Below are 16,759 nucleotides of genomic sequence, written 5' to 3'. Positions count from 1 at the left end.
TAAACAATCTGGTTAGAAACTCCACTGCCATTTCTCCTAAACATTTCTATGCCTCCATTGGAATGTCATCTGGATCAACTGCCTTTCCACTCTTCACCCACTTCATAGCTGCCCTCACTGCATCCTTACTTATCGTTACTTTACGCACATGGCAAACCAATTTCATGGCATATTTGTCTTTGCTTTGGTAAATGTTCAATAAATAACATGTTTTTTGTTAAAGTGTGTGTGTCTTATTGTGCACATAGCTGCAAGTGGCTGATAGAATTAAATTTTTCAATTTATTATTTATTTATCTTGCTGTTGAATGATGTTTGTTTACCTGCTCAGCTCAGCCTCTAAGCGGTGCAGTCTGTCCGTAAGAGCTTTTCGGTCAGCTCTCAGGCCGTCACAGTCCTGCTGCAAAGATGCACACCGCTGCTGCAACTCTGCACACTCCGCTGGGAGACACACGCACAAAACGGGACATTAAAATAAGACACGGTGGAATCATTTTGAAAGCGCCTCAGCGAGAGCGCGGCTCACCCTGCAGCTGGCTCGCTGTGTGCTGCTGCTGCTGCTGCTGCCGTGTGAAGGCCTCCTGCAGCCGCCCAATCTCCTCCTCGTATTTAGCGGCCGTGTTTTTCCAGTGTTCCAGCTCACAGCGAACGCTGCCCAGGTCGGCCTGTAGGGCGGCGATCTCACGCTCCCTCTCTGCTGTGGCTGCCTCCATAGCATGACGCAGGACGAGGACCTGAAGGCCAAAAGAAAATCAATGTCAGGTGAACTCCTGAGGGACCGGTGAGGAGACACGAGCTGCGAGAAATATGAGAATGTCTGGCAAATTTAGAGGAGATGGAGACAAATTAGTTATGAAAAGTGAGAGCTGGAATAATGTGAAAAGAAAATTTTGGGAATGAGGACAAACCACATGAACTCAGATGGAGCTGAAGAAGTCACAGTGTGCTGGGAGTGAATCAGGAGGAAAGAAAGTCAGTGGAGTGAGGAAAACCAGGTGGAGCTTAAAAGGTCAAAGTCAGACGGCAAATAGGAGGAGGGAGGAGTTAGAGTGAGCCGACAGGAGGAGGTCTTGTAAATTCAGAAAGATGGAAGGAGATACAGTCAGAGAGTATTACTGAGGCGACTCCTCAGGAGTCATAAGGCGTTAAAGGCGTGCTGAAATGAAAGCATGAGACAGGTGGGAGGACGCATGACATGATGATGGAGCAGCACCTCCTCCTGCGCGGAGTACAGCTCGTCTCTGGTGCTACAGATCGTGCTCTCCCTCTGCTCCCTCAGCGCTTCCATGTCGGCCTGCAGCTTCCCGAGCTGAGCTGAAGACAAGAAAAAAAAGAGGAGTCAGGAGAAGGTGCGATTCAAAGAGAAGAGTGAGGAGGAGAAGGAGGTGGGATTCAGAGAGAAGAGTGAGGAGGTGGGATTCAGAGAGAAGAGTGAGGAGGAGGAGGTGGGATTCTAAGAGAAGAGTGAGGAGGAGGAGGTGGGATTCAGAGAGAAGAGTGAGGAGGAGGAGGTGGGATTCTAAGAGAAGAATGAGGAGGAGGAGGTGGGATTCTAAGAGAAGAGTGAGGAGGAGGAGGGGGTGAGATTCAGAGGGAAGAGTGAGGAGGAGGAGGGGGTGAGATTCAGAGGGAAGAATGAGGAGGAGGAGGTGGGATTCTAAGAAAAGAGTGAGGAGGAGGAGGTGGGATTCAGAGAGAAGAGTGAGGAGGAGGAGGTGAGATTCAGAGAGAAGAGTGAGGAGGAAGAGGAGGAGGTGGGATTCAGAGAAAAGAGTGAGGAGGAGGAGGTGGGATTCAGAGAAAAGAGTGAGGAGGAGGAGGAGGTGGGATTCAGAGAAAAGAGTGAGGAGGAGGAGGTGGGATTCAGAGAAAAGAGTGAGGAGGAGGAGGTGGGATTCAGAGAAAAGAGTGAGGAGGAGGAGGTGGGATTCAGAGAGAAGAGTGAGGAGGTGGTGAGATTCTGAGAGAAGAGTGAGGAGGAGGAGGAGGAAGAGGTGAGATTCTGAGAGAAGAGTGAGGAGGAGGAAGAGGTGAGATTCTGAGAGAAGAGTGAGGAGGAGGAGGAGGAAGAGGTGAGATTCTGAGAGAAGAGTGAGGAGGAGGAGGTGGGATTCAAAGAGAAGAGTGAGGAGGAGGTAGTGGGATTTTAAAGCCCCTTTCCCACCGGCGCAAACAGAGTTGTGTTGTGTTACGTTTCGATTACGCCTGAAATAAGCACATACTCTGCGTAATCGCGCATATGTTTGCTTTTTGCTGCCATTTAAAACCAATTCAACTCTTTCAGTTCACTCCTGCTGGCTGTACAGAACACATCACTGCACTTGGAAAATACTGCTGTCTCGTCACAGCTCATAACATAAGATCACAAAGTTCAGAGTCTGTTGTGTGCTCCCACCAAAAAAGAAAAAAGGAAAATATTGCCATTTAAACTCATACTTAAACATTACGCTTCTTGTTTGACCACGAGAGAGAGACAGAGAGCTCGTGGTCTCTGTCTGCTCTTTTTTTCCGGAGACTTGCTGTTTGTGTCCTCTGGATTTTGAAAAAAATCCATTCTATGAATTGAAACAAACCATGTTTTCTGACGTGCATTTGCATTATGTTGCGTCTGCCCTCAGCAGCTCCACGTCAATGAGGCAGATCGCGCTCCTGCAAAGCCCCCCTGCTGTGAAGAAATACTCAACCATCAAGGATCACCTCAAAACATTTGAACTGCCAGATTGAAAGGGCCAGCAGGCTCATCTCTCTGCACAGGCTGGACGACAGCAAGCCCTTCAGAGTTCATGCACAGAATGCTGCAGGTTCTGAGAGGACACCAGCCGCAGTTTTTGTGAACCAAGTCCGTCAGATGTGCGCAGGGCTGGCCAACACCATGATCACAGACTGCTGGGCGTTGGCAGAGGAGGCCGACAAATTCTTCCTCACTGACCAGCACCATGGCATGACAGCAGCCGCACTTGCCCCATCACACGCAGCGGCAGAAGCCCCACACCACACACCAGCACCGCCCATGGAGGAGCTGCGTCTCTCCCTCCACAGCAGCGCTCACAAACCGGCTTCTGTTTCTACCACGCAATGTTTGGAGCCACGGACTCAGTTTCGACAGTGTACAGTTGTGTAGATTTGCATGCAGAAGTGCAAACTTGCTTAAAAAAAAAGTGCTTTCTGCGTCCACTGCTCTACGCAGAAAAAATTTAACATGTTTAAATTCTTGCATCCGCCTCACGTACCCCTCGGCTTACTGCTGCGTTGGGGAGCAAAAACGTGGCACTAAGCTGCGTAGAGCTGCATAACTCAGCGTAGTAGGTACGCCATAATGCACAACTCTACGTTTGCACCAGTGTGAAAGGGGCTTATGAGAAGAGTGAGGTGGTGGGATTCTAAGAGAAGAATGAGGAGGAGGAGGTGGGATTCTAAGAGAAGAGTGAGAAGGAGGTGGTGGGATTCTAAGAGAAGAGTGAGAAGGAGGTGGTGGGATTCTAAGAGAAGAGGAGGAGGGATTCTAAGAGAAGAGTGAAGAGGAGAAGAGAAGAGTGAGGAGGTGGGATTCTAAGAGAAGAGTGAGGAGGTGGGATTCTAAGAGAAGAGTGAGGAGGAGGGATTCTAAGAAGAGTGCGGAGGAGGAGGAGGTGGGATTCTAAGAAGAGTGCAGAGGACGAGGAGGTGGGATTCTAAGAAGAGTGCAGAGGAGGAGGAGGTGGGATTCTAAGAAGAGTGCAGAGGAGGAGGAGGTGGGATTCTAAGAAGAGTGCAGAGGAGGAGGAGGTGGGATTCTAAGAAGAGTGCGGAGGAGGAGGAGGAGGAGGGATTTTAAGAAGAGTGAGGAGGAAGAGGGATTCTAAGAAGAGTGCAGAGGAGGAGGAGGAGGTGGGATTCTAAGAAGAGTGCGGAGGAGGAGGAGGTGGGATTCTAAGAAGAGTGCGGAGGAGGAGGAGGAGGGATTTTAAGAAGAGTGAGGAGGAAGAGGGATTCTAAGAAGAGTGAGGAGGAGGAGGAGGGATTCTAAGAAGAGTGAGGAGGAGGAGGTGGGATTCTAAGAGAAGTGTGAGGAGGAGGTGGAAGGATTCTAAGAGAAGTGTGAGGGGGAGGTGGGATTCTAAGAGGACTGAGAAGGAGGTGGAAGGATTCTAAGAGAAGAGTGAGAAGGAGGCTGGATTCTCAAAAAAATGAGGAGGTGGGATTCAAAGAGCGAGCACTGAGGAGGAGGTAGAATTGAAAGAGAGGAGTCAGGAGGAGGTGGGATGTGAACATAAGGCAAACAGTGGCTGTGGTGGGTGTGATGAGGACTCACTCTGCAGATACTTGATCTGTTTGGTCGACTCCTCCGTCAGCTGGGAGTTGCTCCTCCTCTCCTCCTCGAGCAGAGCTGTAAACACACAGCGGGTCAGTCAGCCTCGGTCGGTGCACCTCCTTTTCTTTCACGGGGATCTGTGACTGACCTTGCAGCTCCAGACACTTCTGCTTGCCAGTGTTTGCGAGTTCCTGGGCTTCTAGCAGCTCTCGGTGGAGATGGTGGATCACCTGGTCTGTGTCTCCAGGCTCCAGACCAGCCCGGTGCAACTCCGCTACAGACACAACCAAAACCCGTGAGACCGGGCCTGAACCGTCAGACCAGACCTGAACCGTCTGAACACACAACATTTACTCAACTACTTTGGCCGTGTGGTCAGTTCATGAGCTGCAGTTTACTTTTTAACATTTAAATTTCTTCAAAATTAGACTTTAAAATCATTTTTAGCACATTATGGCTGCAGGAACCTGAGTGAAGGTTTGTATCAACTTAAAAACAACCCAACTTCAATTTGTGGGAGAAGTCTACTCATTAAAGAAGGAGCTCCAAAGGGCCCCCTGACAAACAGTGCCCATCTGTCGCATTCAGTGGATTTATCGTGCGTTTAACTCCTGCAGATAAACCCTCAATGGAGTGGCCGAGGTACCTTTGAGCAAAGCGACTCTGTTCTGTGGTTCATTCAGCTCCTGATCGTCCATGTTACCTTCTGAAAGAAATCCAGAACATTTGTCATCATTATGAGCATTTACGCACCATTTTTTTTAAAGAAACAACTTAAAAGAACAAAGAGCAACTTTTTTTTTTTTTTTTTTACATTTGAGACATGAAAGTTTTCCTCTAGTTTTATGAAGTTCAATAATTGTAAGATTATCACTGCTTTTTGCAGATGATGTGGTCCTGTTGGCTTCATCGGCCGGTGACCAACACTCACTGGATCGGTTCGCAGCAGAGTGTCAAGCAGCTGGGATGAGGATCAGCACCTCTAAATCTGAGGCCATGGTTCTCAGCAGGAAACCAATGGATTGCCTACTGTGGTCTTGCCCCAAGTGAAGGAGTTCTAGTACCTCTGGGTTTTGTTCACGAGTGAGGGGACGATGGAGCGTGAGATTGGCCTGAGAATCGGTGCAGCAAGGTCAGTGTTGCATTCGCTCTACTGTACTGTTGTGATGAAAAGGGAGCTGAGCCAAAAGGTCGATCTACTGGTCAAGCTTCATTCCTACTCTCACCTATGGTCATGAGGGTTGGGTCATGACCGAAAGAACTAGATCGCAGGTACAAGCGGCCGAAATGGGCTTCTTTAGGAGGGTGGCTGGTGTCTCCCTTAGAGATAGGGGGAGAAGTTCAGTCATCCATGGGGAGCTCGGAGTAGAGTCACTGCTCCTTTGCGTTGAAAAGAGCCAGCTGAGGTAGTTCGGGCATTTGGTAAGGATGCCTCCTAGGCGCCTCCCTAGAGAGGTGTTCCAGGCACGTCCATTTGAGAGGAGACCCCAGGTAGACCCAGGACTAGGTGAAGAGATTATATCTCCACACTGGCCTGGGAATGCCTTGGGATCCCCCAGTCAGAGGTGGCCAATGTGGAACGGGAAAGGGAGGTCTGGGGTGCCCTGCTGGAGCTGTTGCTCGTGTGACCTCTATCCCAGAAAAATGGTTGGAGAGTGAGTCAGCTAGTGAGTGAATTGTAACATTTAAAAGGTTAGGTTTTAACACCAAAAACCTCTTACAACAAGAGTAACACGTCCTTCCAGCAAAGGTTCATATCTTAAAACTGTAAAAACTCAATCTAGAGTTTTAAGCATTAATACAGGGAGATCAAAGTTCTGGGGGCAAAAGAAAAAAAAAAAAAATCAATTCATTTATTTATTTATTTTTTCATAAATTTTGGGTTTCAAGCTGGAAATGTACCAGAAATGCTCAAAAGCGTTTCAACTGTTTATTGATTTGTTAACTTTTGGTGAAAATAAGATGGACTGACAGACAAACTTATAGTTGTGTCCCTGATCTTATGGACAATGCACTTGTAGAATAGAATGGAGCCTTTATTGCCATTATACATACAATGAAATGTGTCCTCTACATTTAACCCATCCTAATTACAGTTAGACACAATCCAACCACTAGGAGCAGCAGGCTTGTAATAATAAAGTACTTACAATAACACCAACAATACTCTCAGATCCAGAGCTTCTCTGACAACTAATTACTTGTTTCCCAGCATGTGAACCAACTTTAAAACGAACGTGAAACTCATTTTAAAATGTTTGAAACAGAACCTCTTTGGAGAAGGTAAACATTGCACGTGCATCTTGTTCTCACCTGATGTGTCGTCACTGCTGCGGTCTTTGCTGGGACTCAGCGTGTCTGACATGTCGGACTCTTTGGCATCCATCGGATTCCCTGTTATGGAAACACAGAAACGTGTTACTGAGAACCTTTTGGGACAGACCATCAGGATGCGTATTCTTGGTGTTTGTACTCAAACTGTTTACGCCTTGTCTACCTTTAAGTCGATCAGGACTGGTCAGAATGTTGTCTTCTGCTGTCTGGTTGTTCTGTAGATGGGCATCCATCACTTCTACAAAGACACAAAGAGAGTGAGACATGTTCACACTTGGCAGACGTGCTGAAACAGACACATGAATACTGAGCAACATCTGTAAAGCCCCGGTCACACAGCACTAATGAAGGACACCAAAGCCAAAATGAAACAAGAAATCTGGACTTACGTTAACTTTCTGAGACACTGTTTAACCATCGTCCAGCTTCGTTCCTGTAGCTGGTGCTTCATCAGAATTTTCAAACTGTTGAAAAAAGTGAATGAATCCTGGCAACAACCTCAATTCGTCCGTATTCCGTTTTGGTTACTGTCCTGACAGTTCGTCATCATCTGCGTAGCGCCCCCCCCCCCATCACACACTGGCACTTAGTTTAGATTTTTTTAAAGTGTCAAGGTCACCGTTCTCTTCGTTTTTTTTTTTTGTTTTGTTTTTTTTTTAGTTTTGGTTTCATTTCGGTCTTTTACGTGCTCTGCACTCACAGGCTTTTCGGTGATGGGAGACGCCCAGGCTCATTCGTCCACTTTTTCTCAACGATTTGTGACTTTTTTCCCCATTTGTTCAGCTAACACTCTGTGCCATGTGACCGGGCCTTTTGCGTGTTTACATGGCTAACACCGAGGTTTACCTGCTTGGTTGTCTGAAAGAACCTGATCCATCTGGGACAAAATGTGGCCCCAGAAACATTCAACAGTGCTTCTTATATTTGGAAAATAAAGTCAGTGGTTCCAATCCCCTGTTCTGTGCAATAGGCAAAGGTGGCAACACCTGGAAGTGAACCCAGACCATACTGGAATTCCACAACCATGCCAAAGCTCTGGAAGTGCACAAAGCCATTGGTGATTTTTTGAAATATTGTTCCACTGTCCAGACATTTGGTGCACTAAACGCAATTCAAAGATACATCAAGTCCAACAACTTGCTGGTGATCCTGCCAATTCTCAGGATGTTCCTCAAAGCAAAGGGTCATACTAAACTTTATTGGTACTGGTAGCAAATTTGTTCTCCAACTTTAATTCAATCTAATTACAACTTCGACACAACCTAGCCATTAGGTGCAATGGCCACCATGAGGGACCAAATCCAGGTCCACAAACCCTACCCCAGACTGGATAGTGGCAGAAGCATGAATCTAGGAATACCACTCAGGCCTGGATTGAACAGAAGATAACTTCAGTGTGAAGTCATTCTGTGAAGTCACTCTGAAAGGTGAAACCTCTTTTTTGGAACCAACAAGCCAGTTGTCGTGTTACCTGCCAAAAAGCCCAATAGTGCAGCAGATAGCTGAAACAAACCTTCACTTGGTGGTACACGCATTAGATTTGGCATGAAAGTTCTTCATAAAACAGTGTTTGAGGGAAAAAAAAAGTGCTGGCCACTTGAAAATCCAATATGGCAGCCAGGTCAATGAAGAATTACACAGGGGTCAAAATTTAAAAATGCTCCCATCATATTGAAAGCTATACCACATTATGTGTCTGATCACAAAGATTCTAAAAAGGTATAGTTTGGACTATCTATGACTGAATGTTATGGAGTTATGGGGTAAAAACAGCAAGAATGGTAACAAAGGTCAATTTCAGTTTGTACAGGAGTCAAAAGTTAAAATTGCTCCAATTTTGGTAAAAGGTGGTGCAAATTATTTGTTGAACCAATAGGATTAATAAATGGAATAGTTTTGACTGTGTTGAATGCTTGGTTTGCAAAGTAAATGTCAATGTTGACACAGCCTAATTGGATTCTATGACGTGACATATGTTACCCTGTAACATGACAACTGAGCATGACACATGGTGCAAATTATTCCTTTTTAAAACCCTATTAACTCAACCAATAATTTGTGCCATATTTTAAAAAAAACTGGAGCAACTTTAACTTTTGACCACTGTACAAACTGAAACTAACCTTTGTCACCATTCTTGCCGGTTTTACCCCATAACTCTAACATTCAGTCACAGATAGTCCAAACTACACCTTTTTAGAATCTTTGTGAGCAGACACATAATGTGGTATAGCTTTCAATATGACTGGAGCATTTTTAAATTTAGACCCCTGTGTAATTCTGAAGAACATTCATGCCAAATCTTATGCTTGTACCACCAAGTGACCAATTCTGGCCAGAAATCAAACTCATCTGCTCCACTACAAACATCAGTAAAATAAGCAGTAGCTTACAGCAAAGGTGCCTTTCTAGGCAGACCGGTTGCTGTGCCAGCCAGTGTTCTGTTGACATAAAACTGATTTTTCCCCATTTTCAAGACACCAGATTCCTGCGGATACAAACAAAACACTGACATCGAGCTTTCAAACCCTGCACCAAACCTTCAGGTGGTTTCTGACTTGGCTTGACACCTTGCTGGATTCTTACCGTCAAAGTTGGTCAGTTTGTGGATTGAAGAGCTGACCGTCTCCTTCAGCTGTTTCACTGCTGCAGAGAAGAAAAGCACAGCACAGTCAGTGAGCAAAACCAGAACCACTTCCCAAAGCCAAATACACCAACTCCATCAGGAACTCGTCTCAAACACAAGGTACTTTAGCAGCTTAGCTGAGAGCTAAAAAAAAATGTAAATAAGAGATTTTTGACAGTCTTGGACATGAAGGTTTGGAGATCGCCAACAGTAAGCATAGCAACATTTATGACAGCGTGACAGCGAAACCAAACCAGAGATGGCGCTGCAAGCCAAGCACCAATTCTCCCGGCAGTTTGTTTTTTGACTCTCTCGCATCAATGGACGGAGTGGTCACATGACCCACACAGTGACATCACTGCGACGTCATTTCAGACCACAGGGACTGTGGTGTACCCTCTAAAACAAGAATTTAAAATAGGCATTGCTGACAGTTGGAGGACATACAAGAAGGTCTGCAGTTTGATTCCACCCATGCTCAGTTCCTTTCTGTTGTGGAGTCTGCATGTTCCCCCTCATGTCTGCAAAGGTTTTTTCCAACCATCAAAACATGCACATTAGGTCATACCCTTGACCAAGGCAGCATCTCTACATCTGGAGTTGGCCCCCAGGTGGTAGACTGTGGCTGGCCACCGTTGCGAACGGGTGGATTGTGTCCATGACTATCACTGGGGCAAACCCTCAGTGGCGCAGAAGATCTTCTCTTGGTCAATTCCCAGGCAGAATATCTACATCCAAGGTTGATCTAGAGACCCCTGTGCTTGTTGAACGTGGGAATGCCATTCCAAGGTGACAAACACATGGTCCTTGACAGATCCTTAGGCCTGGTCTGATGGCTGGGAAATCCCAGGCGATCAGGGTCTAAGGACCTACTGCAGCCATCATCTGCATTCACAGCCGCTGACTTACAAACCATCATCTCCTCCACCTGATCCGCTGTTGATGACTAGTTGTTTCACCAGAGCCCCGTTAATCATCTCATGTTCAAAGTTTCTCTTGGGCCTTCACAGCAGCTATGGGGCACACAGTCCACACCATATTTAACTCAACAGGCAATCCCGTACCTGATTTGTTAGCCAGATGTCACAATGCGGACCAGGGGTTGGATTTTGACATTGGTCCATCTGTATTATTACGGTGGATTAAAGGCAGAGGCTCAGTTTTGTTGTATGCATGTTCTTCTTAACTCTACTTTTAAGAAGTGAACAGGTGGGTAAGAAGAGAACAGGTGGGTCTTCATCATATAATATTGGCGAAGACAAGCCAAAAATTTTTAAGGTGGCCAGTCAGAGGACATAATGTGCCTGTGTGTGCAAACTGTTTGTTACTGTAAAGGACACATTTAATAGTTTCCAGCCTGTGTGAGCCGGTCAGTTTATCTTATTCACTGAGAAACAGCTGCCTGCTCCTCTGAGGATTTGTTGATGCACTGACAGGTGAACTCTGGCTGGAGATTAATGGAATTTAACCATCACAGTCTTATACTGGCATCTGTAAGATAAACCGGTTTTACTTTGTCTTGGATTAATGAGATGTTGCCAGGGAAAAATCTCAACACAACACAAAATATCTACCAACAACGCAGATAGATGGAAGAATTGTGTCACAGACGACGCAGATGGCAAAATATCAAATAACTATATCAATCAATCAATCAATTTTTTTATATAGCGCCAAATCACAACAAACAGTTGCCCCAAGGCGCTTTATATTGTAAGGCAAGGCCATACAATAATTATGTAAAACCCCAACGGTCAAAACGACCCCCTGTGAGCAAGCACTTGGCTACAGTGGGAAGGAAAAACTCCCTTTTAACAGGAAGAAACCTCCAGCAGAACCAGGCTCAGGGAGGGGCAGTCTTCTGCTGGGACTGGTTGGGGCTGAGGGAGAGAACCAGGAAAAAGACATGCTGTGGAGGGGAGCAGAGATCGATCACTAATGATTAAATGCAGAGTGGTGCATACAGAGCAAAAAGAGAAAGAAACAGTGCATCATGGGAACCCCCCAGCAGTCTACATCTATAGCAGCATAACTAAGGGATGGTTCAGGGTCACCTGATCCAGCCCTAACTATAAGCTTTAGCAAAAAGGAAAGTTTTAAGCCTAATCTTAAAAGTAGAGAGGGTGTCTGTCTCCCTGATCTGAACTGGGAGCTGGTTCCACAGGAGAGGAGCCTGAAAGCTGAAGGCTCTGCCTCCCATTCTACTCTTACAAACCCTAGGAACTACAAGTAAGCCTGCAGTCTGAGAGCGAAGCGCTCTATTAGGGTGATATGGTACTATGAGGTCCCTAAGATAAGATGGGACCTGATTATTCAAAACCTTATAAGTAAGAAGAAGAATTTTAAATTCTATTCTAGAATTAACAGGAAGCCAATGAAGAGAGGCCAATATGGGTGAGACATGCTCTCTCCTTCTAGTCCCCGTCAGTACTCTAGCTGCAGCATTTTGAATTAACTGAAGGCTTTTTAGGGAACTTTTAGGACAACCTGATAATAATGAATTACAATAGTCCAGCCTAGAGGAAATAAATGCATTAATTAGTTTTTCAGCATCACTCTGAGACAAGACCTTTCTGATTTTAGAGATATTGCGTAAATGCAAAAAAGCAGTCCTACATATTTGTTTAATATGCGCTTTGAATGACATATCCTGATCAAAAATGACTCCAAGATTTCTCACAGTATTACTAGAGGTCAGGGTAATGCCATCCAGAGTAAGGATCTGGTTAGACACCATGTTTCTAAGATTTGTGGGGCCAAGTACAATAACTTCAGTTTTATCTGAGTTTAAAAGCAGGAAATTAGAGGTCATCCATGTCTTTATGTCTGTAAGACAATCCTGCAGTTTAGCTAATTGGTGTGTGTCCTCTGGCTTCATGGATAGATAAAGCTGGGTATCATCTGCGTAACAATGAAAATTTAAGCAATACCGTCTAATAATACTACCTAAGGGAAGCATGTATAAAGTGAATAAAACTGGTCCTAGCACAGAACCTTGTGGAACTCCATAATTCCCCATTTACATGAACAAATTGTAATCTATTAGACAAATATGATTCAAATCACCGCAGCGCAGTGCCTTTAATACCTATGGCATGCTCTAATCTCTGTAATAAAATTTTATGGTCAACAGTATCAAAAGCAGCACTGAGGTCTAACAGAACAAGCACAGAGATGAGTCCACTGTCCGAGGCCATAAGAAGATCATTTGTAACCTTCACTAATGCTGTTTCTGTACTATGATGAATTCTAAAACCTGACTGAAACTCTTCAAATAGACCATTCCTCTGCAGATGATCAGTTAGCTGTTTTACAACTACCCTTTCAAGAATTTTTGAGAGAAAAGGAAGGTTGGAGATTGGCCTATAATTAGCTAAGATAGCTGGGTCAAGTGATGGCTTTTTAAGTAATGGTTTAATTACTGCCACCTTAAAAGCCTGTGGTACATAGCCAACTAACAAAGATAGATTGATCATATTTAAGATCGAAGCATTAAATAATGGTAGGGCTTCCTTGAGCAGCCTGGTAGGAATGGGGTCTAATAAACATGTTGATGGTTTGGATGAAGTAACTAATGGAAATAACTCAGACAGAACAATCAGAGAGAAAGAGTCTAACCAAATACCGGCATCACTGAAAGCAGCCAAAGATAGGAGTTTAGGTAGCTACTCTGCACTGTGTTGGTATATGGCATTAGAGAACATAAAGAAGGAATCATATCCTTAAACCTAGTTACAGCGCTTTCTGAAAGACTTCTAGTCTAATGAAACTTATTCCCCACTGCTGGGTAGTCCATCAGAGTAAATGTAAATGTTATTAAGAAATGATCAGACAGAAGGGAGTTTTCAGGGAATACTGTTAAGTCTTCTATTTCCATACCATAAGTCAGAACAAGATCTAAGATATGATTAAAGTGGTGGGTGGACTCATTTACTTTTTGAGCAAAGCCAATAGAGTCTAATAATAGATTAAATGCAGTGTTGAGGCTGTCATTCTCAGCATCTGTGTGGATGTTAAAATCGCCCACTATAATTATCTTATCTGAGCTAAGCACTAAGTCAGACAAAAGGTCTGAAAATTCACAGAGAAACTCACAGTAACGACCAGGTGGACGATAGATAATAACAAATAAAACTGTTTTTTGGGACTTCCAATTTGGATGGACAAGACTAAGAGTCAAGCTTTCAAATGAATTAAAGCTCTGTCTGGGTTTTTGATTAATTAATAAGCTGGAATGGAAGATTGCTGCTAATCCTCCGCCTTGGCCCGTGCTACGAGCATTCTGACAGTTAGTGTGACTCGGGGGTGTTGACTCATTTAAACTAACATATTCATCCTGCTGTAACCAGGTTTCTGTAAGGCAGAATAAATCAATATGTTGATCAATTATTATATCATTTACCAACAGGGACTTAGAAGAGAGAGACCTAATGTTAGACCTAATATATATATAGTACAGTTGCCTCACAGCAAGAAAGAAGGACATGGGTTTGATTCTTTCTGTGTGGAGTTTGCATGTTCTCCCCGTTTTTGTGCAGGTTTCTTCTGGGTGCTCCAGTTTCCTCCCACATCCAAAGACATGCAGGACTTATGTTGTGATTTGGCACTATATAAATAAATTTAAATTATTTAGTAAGCCATACTGTCAAATAACTTCAATTAAAACCAGATAATGCTGGCACCACAAACTGTCAACACACAGGGGCATTACGTCCTCTGATTGGTCACCTTAAAGTTTCTTTGGATTTCTACTCCATCGTTATGTGACTGAGCAGAGTCTTTGTTCAAAAAGCAGAAGTAACAAGAGGGGAACACGGTGTGATTCTGCTGCTCTCTTCATTAAGATAGAATCCCTCCTGATGCAGTTTATGGATCAAAAATAACATGAGTCTGTTGGCATCATGTACTGCTCCACATGTATACAACATTCATCAACTGAACCAGTGAAGACCTACAACGCAACACATGACAACAACATCTACGTGAATACCCTCTAAAGCAGAACAAAGGGAGCAGAGGTGTGGTTCCCATCACAGCAGCTCGCACCATACAAGTGCATTTCTACCAGTTAAACCACGGAGAATTACTGAGGTAGCAGGGACTTTATTAGAACCTACTGTGCGTGCAGTACCTACAGTGGTCCAGGATTACTGGAACTGGCCTGATCAACTTGGTGGAAATGGCAAGAACTAAACCTACACCAAGGGGCTAGTACCTATAACCTGAGTAAGCAGGAGGCAGTCCTTTTGAGCACTTTATGTCATCTTCAAGACTGGAAAAGAGCCAAACCCTCAGCCAGTAAGGTGATCATGACAATCTAACCAAAACACACAGGCACCAGTTCCTCTTAAGACTAGACAGGAACTTCAACAATCTGATGTGGTCCACTAATATTTAGTAATCACTCAGTCATCAGTGAAGATGTGCCAATGGAAATACTCATCCTTCAAGTTGCAACTGGTCATAAGACTGCAAGTAAGACAAACCCTCTTTTTCAAAAGATGCTTCTGGAAAAATACATTCTAAAAACATTCAGGGTTTTTTGTTTTTTTTGTTTTTTTAAGAAAACCCATTTATTGCAAGGTAGAGTTTAAAAAAAAAAAAAAATCTACTTTCATGGCCAGAAAGGAACAGAGTGAGGAACTGTTCCATAATGTGCATGAACACCCTTCATTTGTGCCGTTGCTTAGCCTCAGCTTCTCAGGGAGAGAAAGGTGGAAGCAAAAAGCACGCAACATGGTGTGATTCTGCTGCTCTCTTTATTGAGATGAAATCTCTCATCACGGAGTATATGCAGCCAAAATCACATGGGTCCAGAGGTGCCCCCTACTGCTGCAAATGTATATGACATGTAAAAGTTAAGTGTGTTTAAAAGACAGATTTTTCACATGCATTTCCAGGGGGCTTTTAAGAAGCACAAAGACTGAAAGTTGTTTTAAAATGCCTCAAAAGGCTCTTTTACATGCTTAACAATAACCTACTTGCTCAGTGAAGGCCGCTCTGATTCAGCAGATCGTAGCTAAATAAATATGTAAATCATGCATGTCTGTACGCACAGCAGCATACATCAAACACGAATGTACTCACGTGGACATTCAATCAACTGTTGGATTCTAGTAGACTCTCCTCCGCTGTTAACATGACAGTTGTCTAATAAAAACACAGAAACCTGATATTACTGAGATTATTTCCAGAATAAAGCTGGATATTTTTTGTTTGTTTTTCTTTAGTCTGATTATGCCTCTTCTGATCACACTGGACACCAAGTTTTTTGCTTCCTTTAAGAAATACACGAGATTATACTAGAGAATATCAACATGAATGCAAACTTAATTTCATAGTTTTGCCCTATCATACTCGTATAGGAGTCTGGGGAAATATTAAGACAAATGTATTGGATTTAATCAAATTAAGTTTAACCAGAACTGTTATGCGAACCAACATGAGTCCAAAGAGTGTCTGTGAATGTGAACAGTTTTTATAGCCCGTCTGCCAGCAGTGAACCTGACTCATGCTCAGACATGTCTAAAGCTCAGTTTATGCTACTCTGTATCTGCAACTCAACAGCCATGCAGAGCCATCTGCATTGTTGTGAACCCGCCTCAGAGCCGCTCTCCATAGCCTGACGTGCACCGCCCAAAAATTCTTACTACAAGTCGAGCCAATAGGGAGCGCACACGCCCTCACTGGTCCGCTAACTACATCATTTCCAGAATCTCACTTTTCAGGTTTCACAATCAACAACTTTTATGGGATAGTAGGGCAGTCTTTACAAAAAAAAAACCATTGTGCCCCCTACTGTTCTGGCTGTGAAATGCATTTTGACGCTTCAAAAGTTTCACGACTGTGTCGAAGCGATTGTGTGGCGGCGGAGTTACAGAGTAGCAGAAGCATAAAAGGGCCTTTAGACAACACGTGCAGAGCACCTCAACTGCAAAACCAAATACCAAGATGAATAAATAAACAGAATAGGTTATATCTGCAACACCGTGCAAAATGAAATAAAATAGGTTATTAAAAAACAATCATGATCTGCAACGAACAATTCTTAAAATAGACTCGCGTATTGAGGAAGCAAAATCTTAATTGCTCTGGGTTATTAAAAAAACAAAGCCAATAACACTTGGAACATTTCTCACAAGATTACTGTACTTTGTTAGAACACCATTTGTTTGTTTTTTCTTCCAATATGCCATTTAAAAATTACGGTTTTCCTCAAGTTAGAAACCTTAAATCAGTTCATTTAATATGCTTTTTTTTTTTTTTTTTTTTAAATCTCATTCTTCGGCAGGTAATTGTTTTTTTTTATAAATATATGAACCTCCTGCCGAATTTACATATTTTGTCCAAACTTTTTCCACCACTTCTGATTTTGTCTCTAGATTTGAAGAGGCCATTTTGTAAATATGTGCTGTAAATGTATAATGAAGTTAGTAGTTTGGAAGTCACGTGTTTCAATCTTAAAAGTTAAAATGAAATAAAAAAATAATTATCTGGTCCAAAGAGTTT

The 16,759-nt window shown here is 43.6% G+C and overlaps 1 protein-coding gene across 1 annotated transcript in view; it reads right to left on the bottom strand.

Moving 5' to 3' along the window:
- Positions 1–16,759, bottom strand: part of LOC117505736 (sarcolemmal membrane-associated protein-like) — a 119,770-nt gene that overhangs the window by 19,628 nt on the left and 83,383 nt on the right. The window contains 10 exon segments of the mRNA XM_034165291.1: positions 323–440; positions 526–733; positions 1,213–1,313; positions 4,291–4,365; positions 4,439–4,564; positions 4,937–4,996; positions 6,604–6,684; positions 6,788–6,862; positions 9,211–9,270; positions 15,338–15,400. Coding sequence (XP_034021182.1) covers positions 323–440; positions 526–733; positions 1,213–1,313; positions 4,291–4,365; positions 4,439–4,564; positions 4,937–4,996; positions 6,604–6,684; positions 6,788–6,862; positions 9,211–9,270; positions 15,338–15,400 — 967 coding nt within the window.

The sequence above is a fragment of the Thalassophryne amazonica genome, chromosome 3 (assembly GCF_902500255.1).
Source record: "Thalassophryne amazonica chromosome 3, fThaAma1.1, whole genome shotgun sequence".
In the NCBI taxonomy this organism is placed as follows: Eukaryota; Metazoa; Chordata; class Actinopteri; order Batrachoidiformes; family Batrachoididae; genus Thalassophryne; species Thalassophryne amazonica.
Note: the sequence above shows the minus strand (reverse complement) of the source record. Positions and strands in the feature narration are given on the sequence as shown.